Genomic DNA, 10,410 nt, shown 5'->3' on the forward strand with positions numbered 1-10,410 from the left:
GGAACCTGGATTTTTTGCAGAAACACCTCAAGACATTTTTAAGGTGCAGGTTTATTTCCAAGGACTTGATACCATCCTTTCTAATTTAAAGACCCGATTTTCCGAAAACGACTATTCGAAAATTATGATTATCGGTAAGCTGTTATTTAAGTGGACGGAGCCTATAAACGAAACTGAAGTGCGTAATATTCAAAAATTTTATCAGCTTGAAGACAGTTTTTACTCTGAGCTCCAAATTTATAGGACCTTCGCTGCAAGTCATTTTAATCAAAGTGCGCAAGACGGAGATACTATGCTATTACATACAATCAATCAATTTCTAAAGAACTCTTTGGTGGAAATCGTGCCAACAATTTTACAGTTATTAGAAATATCCTTATGCTGGCCTATTACAACCGCTACTTCGGAAAGGTCTTTTTCGTGCCTAAGAAGATTGAAAACGTACCTTAGGAGCACAATGGTAGAAGATCGACTATCCGGTTTGGCGCTGATGGCTATTGAGCAAGATATGACCAAGGCGCTTATGGAACCAGCAAATACTCAGAAATTAGTTGAAAAATTTGCTAATAATTCCATACGTAGAATGGCATTTTATTAAGTGAAGTAGTTTTTCAATTAACGTAGGTACACATTAGTTTTTATAATTTCGATGTACATTCAATAAATTACGGATTTGGATGCATACTTGCCCATTCGGTGCTTTATTTTTGTAACTGTCATCTTAAATATTCTCATTCCCGTGCCCCGGGGGCACTTCGTAACTTCGAAATTGTTTTTTTAAATTTTTAGGACAAATCACACTACAAGGTTTTGTGATCTGAGAAAGACGTAAATTAGTCCAAAAACACATATAAAGCTACCAAAATTTCAAAAATTTTGCGGGGGGGAACCCCCGCACCCCCCTTCTCCTGGGGGGTTTTCCATACCCCCCACACCCCCCGGTTACTCTCGCCCCCAACCCTCACTACTACACCGTGTCCTGATTTTTATTTTCATGAACCTCACAGCCCTAGTGCCCCCCCATTTTTATAGGTCACGCTACGCCACTGAGTGCAAGTATTCGTATTCCATTGGTAAACTGGTGTCGCATTTGTTGCATTTAGTGCAAAAAGTTCCGCACGAGGTCTTGAGCAGGTGCGGCACTGGAATTGATCAGCTGTTTTTTGTTGTGTTTATTTCGAGGGTTTATTTGAAAATGGCCACAAGCAAAGAGGCAAAGGCGGTTTTATGTTTAGCCATTTTATCTAGCAGCAGCAGTAGGTAGTAGTGAGGATGAGGAGTTTGTTGCCTTGTTAAAGGAGAGAGTGAAGTTACCAAAAATTAAAAACTTTGTGGATGAAGTACTTAATAAATTAAGCGACGATCAGGTAGGTACTGTTAAGCCTAAAAGGAATTGACATTAAATTGATTTTTAGTTTCAGAAATACTTTCGATTACAAAGAACAACAGTGCAGTTATTAATTAACAAATTTCAAAACTCGAAATATTTCCCGAAAAATGATGGACATGGTGGTCGGGTACCTATACCTGCAGAAGTGCATACATATGCATTTTTATGGTATAATTTTATAAGTAACTTCAGACTTTATTAATGTGTATTTATATAGGTTCGTTGGCAATAAATGCACAACTAAAGATGTTGGACAAAGGTTCAATATAACTGAATCATCGTTTCACAGAGTGATGGACCGGTTTATGGGATTTCTGTTAGAATTGGGCCCAGACATTATAAAAATGCCAAAGTCTGCTCTAGAATTGGAACAAATAGAAAAAGAATTCAAAAAGGTGCATACATTTCGTATTTGTGCAATTTTTGTATTATAACTATTTTTCTAGGTAGCTGGATTTCCAGGTGTCGTGGGATGTATTGATGGAACGTCAATCACGATTAGAACGCCTGCTCACAAGATAACAACTTATGTTAACAGACATGACATACCATCCCTAACACTACAAGGCATATGTGACTACAAGCGTAGATTTATAGATGTCTTTACAGGCATACCGGGTAAAGTGCATGATTCTCGTGTTTTCAAAATGTCGGAAATATTAGCTCTGTTACCAAACCTGTGTGGTACCAAATATCACATTTTAGGAGATGGAGCATACTTCATAAGACCATGGCTTTTAACTCCATATAAAGATTATGGAAAGCTAACACCTGACCAAGTTAACTATAATAAGAAGTTCTGTGCTACTCGTGTCTTAATTGAAAACACTTTTGGCATTTTAAAAAGCAGATTTCGCCAATTAACCAGATTGGATATGAAATCTGTTGTAACTGCAACAAAGTTTATAATAAGCTGCTGCACCCTCCACAATTTTTGTATCAATGTTGATGACGTAATAATTGATGACATTGAATACGAAGAACGTTTTCAAGAAGGTGCTAGAGGAGAAACTGAATGGCAGCAGCGAAAAAAAGGCGAAGACAAGCGCAATAATATAAAAATGAGTTTAATATAGGTATTAGGTTAGATACTTAAAAGTTATAATAATGTAAGAATATGTAAATATTATATCTTATAACAATACTACTTAGATACATTTTCTTCGAGGTTTTCTTTTCCTAAAATTTGTTTTATTAATTGTAACTTCTCCCTGTGGCGCCGTTCACGTGCTTTTTCTTTCACTTCAAATATTTGTAGTAATGTTTCTTGTATTGTTTTATTTTTTGTCTTCTGTTGAGGAGTGTGGCTTGTACTGGGCATATCGTCAGAGCTACATTCTGCAACTGGTTCTTCAGAAAGTGATGTCTCTCTTTTTCTTTTTATAATTGTGACACCTCGTGATGATCCAGTAACTTCAGGTTGAATGGAATCATCAGAAGCCGAAATTTTATTTAACTCATTTTCAAATGGTACAAGCGCTCTAGAGCTTCCAGAGGTCATGTTATTTTCAACAGCAGCTTTTTTACGCTTTAATACAGTTTTATATCTATTTTCACACTGCAGTCCGGTCTTGCCAGTGTGAAAATATTTATTAATGCGTTCCGCAATGTTTACCCACATCACCTTTTTTGTTTTAAATTTTTTTAAAGGTCCTACTTGTCCCATCCATTGCTCGTACAGATCAAGTAACATTCTTGTTTCGTCATCGCTCCATTCTATTGCATAAAATAGAAAAACAATTTAAAGAAAAATCATATTTCTCTTCTTAATAGGGTAATTCCGGGAGAGATGGACCTCCGCCTTAGATGGACCAGTTGAGTATCTCTAAAACGACGATAGAGAGAATGCGCCATTTGTTTAGGTTCAGCGCATGCAGTCGTCATACTCGCCATAAACAGACAGAGGTGTCTAAATGTTGCGTGCACGTGTCACAGTATTTGTTAAAACTTTTGTGTGGAGCGAAATTTTTTCCTGCTGAAGTTTCTTGTAGTAATTTTAGTCAAAGTAAGTATCAGAAATAATTATTATCACTTATAATTGCACAAGAGGTTTGTATTTTACCGAGTAAATTTGGGTTGTTTAGTGTGGTGTCACACTATGCGTTTTTACCGCTCCCGCTAAAACGCTCCTGTTTGACGGGATGATAATATCACACGTTATTAAATGGTACCAGTCACATATATGCGTTTTCGCCGCACCAACCGGATGCAACCGCGTCCTGCTGCCGCTGCGCAGGATGACATGACAGCCCCAATGACATGAAACCACGTGTTGTTGCACGTTGGTTGTCATCCAGTTGTCACACTGAGCGTTGCAACCGGGTGTTTTGTTAGGTTTACAATGTTTGATGTCGGTTTATTCATCTAGTGCGTGCATGCAAAAACTGCACTGTGGGAAAAACAATCTAAAGAGTATGTAGACAAAAGCTGTAGGGAGAAATCATGGGTAGAAATTGAATTTTTGGACATTCGGTATTATACAAAAAATTTTTTCTTGTTCATTCGAATTTTTTCATAAAACTTCGCGAACCTATTAGTAGATTCTCGTCCGGAATTAAAAGGATCAATCTAATATTGACAATATATCTGCTTTCGCAATAGCCCCTTCGCCTCAAGCGCATAAACCATCTTTAACAATTATTGAGACATGACACTACTTAGACTGCCAAAATATAGCAAAAACGCATCCCGTTAAACCGGAATAGTGTGACAAGTAGATCTCATCCTGTCAAACCGCATCCGTTTTAGCGGGAGCGGTAAAAACGCATAGTGTGACACCACACTTAGGTAATGAAAATCTGTTACCTAGTAATTAGACGAGAAAAACTGTCAACTAATAAAAATGCGACACCGCAGGTGGAGCATTTTTAGGTTGACAGTTTTTCGAGTCCAATTGCTAAAAGGAAACAGATTTGAATTGCCACAACCCAAATTTACTCGGTTTAAATACAAACCTCGAGTGTAATTCGGCAGGACAATTTAACGAACAAGAAATTCACCAAATTAATCAATTATTGACAGACGTCAAACTAGTCATATGGGAAAGGATAATGCGATTATTGGTTCGAAAATGAATAAGTGAAAAAACCACTAGTGCATTTGTCGCTGGAAAAGTTGCAGGTAACTTTTGCCGCTGTCAAAGTGACAATTGCACTGCGGCTTATGCGATTTTTTATACATGAGTTGAATTGTCAATGAAAAATGGCATGATAATGCCGTGCCTAGGTATAATAAATCCCGATTTCTATTACTTTTACTGCTTAGACTGAATTTTTATAGTGGTCCATCTAACCCCTACAAACGGGATAGATGAACCATTTTAAATAGGGATAGTTGGACTACTTTTTAAGAGAATTTTTGTAACATGCCAACCAAATATCAAAGGAAGTTGAGAGCTGAACGTGGAGCATGGACCGAAGAAAACCTTAGGCAAGCGATCGAGGCCATTACAAATGGAACAATGGGTGTTAATGAAGCGTCAAGAAATTTTAACATCCCTAAAGCTACTCTTCTTAGAAGAAAGAATTCAAATAATTTGAGAAAAACAGGATCCCTTGGTCCAGCATGTACTTTGGGTGATCAAGTTGAGCAAAAACTGGTAGCACATATTAAAAAACTACAGAAATTTGGTTTTGCGCCGACCCGGTCAGATGTGAGATACATGGCATTTGCACTTGCAGAGCAGTTGAAAATAAAGCATCGGTTCAACACAGTTATAAAAATGGCTGGGTATGATTGATTACAACTTTTTTTAAATCGTCATTCGGATCTTAGCATCAGAACTGCAGAAGGCGTCTCTGTTGCACGTTCCACAGCGCTCAATCGAGAGACCGTCAATAGTTATTTTGCTTTATTGGAAACTGTACTAACCGAAAACCAACTTTTTGATAAACCCGGCAATATTTTTAATATTGACGAAACGGGACTACAATTGAATAATAAACCAGGCCACGTTATAGCTGCCAAGGGATCAAAATCTGTTAGCTCCATTACTTCAGGGGAGAAAGGCGAGACGATCAGCTTAATTGCTTGCTGTAATGGAGAAGGCACCTTTATACCTCCTTATTGCATTTTCAAGGGGAAGAACGTCAAAGATGAATACTCGTCCGGAATGCCGCCAGGTTCGGTCGTACGAATGTCCCAAAAGTCGGCATATGTCAACACCGAAATTTTTTTCAACTGGCTTAAGGAACATTTCCTGCCACGTAAACCAATGGGAAAAGTTCTCTTGATCCTCGATGGGCATACCTCGCACTGTAATTTATGTGAAATGCTAGAGTTTGCCGACGAACATGGAATAATTATATTATGTCTTCCTCCTCATACAACGCATTATTTGCAACCCCTTGACAGAGCTGTTTTTAAATCCCTAAAGTCACACTACTACGAAGCCTGCAATAATTACATTAAAACAAATACGAATAAGAAAATAGGTAGACTGCAATTCGGGCAACTTTTAGCACAAGCTTGGTCAAAGTCAGCTGTCGCAAGCAACGCTATATCAGGATTTAAAGCTACCGGAATAATTCCTTTTTCTCCTGATGCTATACCTGAGTATGCATTTATAGAAGTAAATCCTGAACCAAGTGAGCAACCGTTACCAGCAGAACAGAGCAAGGTATATATCGCTTTTTATTTTCTAAAGTACCTAGGTAGGTAGGTATGTTATCCACTGAATCCTAGAAATTATAATTTATTTCAGAGTTCAGGATTAAACAAAGAAAATATGTCCCCTAATTCCCAATCGTCGCATCGGATAAACGAACATAGCCATAGCACCCCTGTAAAGATGAACATGGTTTGTAACGATTTATTAAGATACACAATTTGTTGAAATGTTAAATTGTAGGAATTAGTCGACATTGATAACTCTATTCGGCAGCCAAGTTGTTCACACTGGAGTGGAAATAAGAGCACTGATGAGCCAACTCCAGGAAAAATGTTAGATAAAATAAATCCTGTTCCAAAGGGTCTAACACAGCATGCAAAAAAACGTGGTCGAACTGGTGGCACATCGCCAGATAATATAGCAATTAGGAAGGCAAAATCCAAAAAGATAGAAAAACGGGAACCTATTAAAAAGACCAAAAAGAAAATTTCAAAAAACATCAAAAACAGAAAAACAAGTAGGGGAGACCAGTCTGTGATGGCACCCTGGGTATGATGGCACCCTATCGATAACTATTGAATGCAACCATAACAGAATCTGCCAACTTCACACTGTACTGTATAAATGTGTCAAATGGGACTGTACACGACGGAAACTTTAGAATTAAGCGTGGTTGTGGAAAAAATAAAGTTTAAAAAAATTTGTTGGTGGTGATTCATCTTTGACAGGTACGTTATTACGTTTTAATAATTAATTATTTGTTGAGGAATATTAATGTATTAATTTATATGTTAAGAAGCGTGCCTTGTGCATGCTCTATTCAAGCCAGAAACAAGTTAGGTTAGAATTTGGTGGTGTAAAATAAATTTGTTTGCTTCGTTGCGTATTAGGCAATGATGGCACCTTAAACGTCCGGATTTGTTGACATAGGGTGCCATCATAGCCGGATTTGTTGACATAGGGTGCCATCATAGCCAATGCAGTATTTTCATATTTTATTTTAGAAATGGGCGAGTCTATAAATAAGAAACGGCAGTCGTGGCAAGAAGATGATATGAAATCTGCATTGGAAGAAGTAAGAAACAAACAGATGGGTTGGAAACGGGCTGCAAAAACTTACAATGTACCTGCAAGCACGTTACGTAGAAGATTTCATCAAAAGAACCGTTTTGCTACAGCTTCCAGTAAAGGTTTTTTGGGAGGTAAGCGTCCTACATTTAGCAAGGAGTTAGAAGAAATACTGGTCTCCCATTTAAGAGATCTTGAGGTTCGTTTTTTTGGATTAAACATGGTAGAACTTCGAAGACTGGCGTTTGACATAGCAGAGTCCAACCACTTACCACATCCTTTTAATAAAACAAAGAAAATGGCAGGGTGGGATTGGGTGCACGGATTTTTAAAAAGAAATCCTTCAATAAGTTTGCGACTACCAGAAAAAACTTCACTAGCCAGAGCACAAGCATTTAATAAACCCAAAATTAAGGAGTTTTTTTCAATCTTAACAAAGGTTATTGACGACAATAATCTGTCGCCAAACCAAATCTGGAACGTAGATGAAAGTGGATTTTCTACTGTACATTCCAAGTCTGCAAAAATATTCGCAACCAAAGGCCGCAAGCAAGTTGGCATATTGTCTAGCGCGGAAAGAGGTAATCACTTTACAGCGATTTGTTCCATGAATGCGATTGGGACCTATGTTCCTCCAGCTATCATATATCCAAGAAAAAAAATGAAACAAGATCTCTTAGACCATGCTCTACCAGGTTGCTTAGGATTATGCCAGGAAAATGGATGGGTTAATGGGGATTTGTTTCTAAAATGGCTCATACATTTTAACGATTTTGTAAAACCATCATTGACCTCAAAAGTGCTTTTAATAGTCGATGGTCATGGAAGCCACAAGAATCTACCAGTCTTGGAATTTGCAAAACGAAATGGCATAATTTTATTTTGCCTTCCGCCTCATACCACGCATCGCTTACAGCCGTTGGACGTAAGCGTTTATGGACCTTTAACCATTTATTATGATCAAGAAATTCAGAAATGGTTGCGATCAAATCCAGGTCGTGCTGTGACACACACTCAGGTGGGGGAATTATTTTTCAATGCGTACAAAAAAGCAGCTACAATTGAAAATGCTTTGAGTGGATTTTCCAAAACGGGAATTCAACCACTAAATATGGATATATTTCCTGATTATGTTTTTGCTGCTGCTGAAACCACAAATATTGTCCATCAGAATGAAGAAAACGATTTGCCAAATGAAGTCGTTGAAGTTAAAGCACCAGCTGGAGAAATAGCCTCTTCTTCAAAAGTGAGTTCCAAATTGTCAAATTCGCCAAATTCAGACCAAAATAAGATGTCGAAATTTAAGGAATCTCTGCTTCAAATATCGCCGATGCCTATTGCTCCTGCACCACAGGATGGCCTAAGAAAAAAACGCAAAAGAGGAACAACAGGTGTGTTAAACACCTCACCAGCTATTACAGCAGCACAACTTGCAGAGGCAGAAAAGAAGGAGAAAGAAAGACGAAAGACCCTTAGAAAGAAACATGAAACCGTGAGGAGTTTATTTGATAATAGCGAAGATGAGGAAGAAGTTGAGATATTCGAAAGCGACCACGAATCTGATGCAGCCTGTCTCTACTGCAATGAACTGTTTTCAATATCCAAGAAGGGAGAGCACTGGATTCGTTGTCAAAAGTGTAACAGTTGGTGCCACACAGAATGTGCAGGAGTAGATAGAAAAATTAAAGTGTTTAAATGTGAATTATGCATATAAATGTTTTTTTTTGTACTACTAAGTAGATATAGTTTTTGAGTTCCTTTGTATTTTTGTTTTCTTTATTATGAAATATTTAAAATAAACCATAAAAAAACAAAGTATGCGCCATCATACCCCGACTATTCGGTTATGATGGAATATTCGGGTTTTTTCCTAATTTATATGTCAAAGTTTTTGTTTTGCTTTTTCTATAACAACCATTCGTTATCTCAAAAGAGTACAGGGTTACTAATTTGTTCGTGCTAAAACGAGTCTTCTATCTAGTCTATTAATGATATTAGAGACAATTTTTGTTAGGGGTGCCAACACAGACTGATCTCCCCTAGCTCATCGGAATCTGAAGGAGAAATTTTGTTAAATGACGAAAGTGACAGTAGTATTGAATGGAACGAAAATGAATGCGCTGGATGCGGAGAAAACTATGATTTAACTAAAAAAACGGATGATTGGATTCAGTGTATCGTGTGCAATCGTTGGTTACACGAATCTTGTCTAAAATTTGCGGATATGTGTGACATATGCGGCAAAAAAAGTTTTCTCCCTAGTGCAAGTTAAAGTATATGGATATTTTATTTTTTTATTGTACCTATTAATACCTATAGAATTCTATTTTTTTGTTTTTTGTATTAGATTTAGTAGTGGTTCAACTATCCCCTACAGTATGGTTCATCTAACCCGTAAAATCCGGGTAAGATGGACCACATTGTTTATTCGTTAAAGGCCTCATAAGATGCAAATTTTGTTATGGATTGAATTTTAAGTGTATTATATTTATACTTTGAATAAAACTGTATACGGTACTAAAATATTTTTTGTTTATTTCAAATATTACAAAAAATATAACCATAAATAAAAACGTGGTTCATCTCACCCGGAATTACCCTACTCACCACTAATAATAATAATAATAATAACAAACAAACGCAATAAATACAAGTAACGCAACATGCACTACAAAGACGTCCTCACCCAATAAAGTTACACGGCTTAGCACAGCTAAAAAACACAATACTCTTTCTTCTCGGAAACACACCACGTTATCACAACCCACTCGTATTCAATCCAAACGCAAAAACCTTAACATCACTACAGGCTCACAAAATACTGTAACGTCTCCACCAATAACCCAAGCAAACACACAAATACAACCTCAAGAACAAAGAAACACAATAAATACAAGTAACGCAACATGCACTACAAAGACAGGTCCACCCAATAAAGTTACACGCCCTAGCACAGTTAAAAAACACAATACTTCTACTTCTCAGAAGCAACCCACTCGTATTCAACCGAAACGCAAAAACCTTAACAGCACTACAGGCTCACAACATACTGGAATATCTCCACCAAACACCCAAGCAACCTCACAAATACAACCTCAAAAACAAAGAACCACGATAAATACAAGTAACACAACATGCACCACAAAGACAGGTCCACCCAATAAAGTTACACGCCCTAGCACAGTTAAAAAACACAATACTTCTACTTCTCAGAAACAACCCACTCGTATTCAACCGAAGCGCAAAAATCTAAACAGCACTACTAGCTCACAAAATACTGTAATATCTCCACCAAAAACCCAAGCAACCTCACAAATACAACCTCAAGAACAAAGAAACACCA

At 37.4% G+C, this 10,410-nt stretch overlaps 1 protein-coding gene across 1 annotated transcript; it reads left to right on the plus strand.

Annotated features, from left to right (window-relative positions):
- The first annotated feature begins 1,621 nt into the window (after nt 1–1,621).
- Nucleotides 1,622–2,466, plus strand: LOC116159841 (putative nuclease HARBI1). The gene is made up of 3 exons (XM_031472924.1): nt 1,622–1,785; nt 1,837–2,008; nt 2,096–2,466. Exons 1-3 carry the CDS (start codon nt 1,684–1,686, stop codon nt 2,464–2,466), a joined length of 645 nt encoding a protein of 214 aa, XP_031328784.1. The 5' UTR covers nt 1,622–1,683.
- Nucleotides 2,467–10,410: the final 7,944 nt, after the last annotated feature.

Source organism: Photinus pyralis, unplaced genomic scaffold (genome assembly GCF_008802855.1).
Source record: "Photinus pyralis isolate 1611_PpyrPB1 unplaced genomic scaffold, Ppyr1.3 Ppyr1.4_LG1, whole genome shotgun sequence".
NCBI classification, from domain to species: domain Eukaryota; kingdom Metazoa; phylum Arthropoda; class Insecta; order Coleoptera; family Lampyridae; genus Photinus; species Photinus pyralis.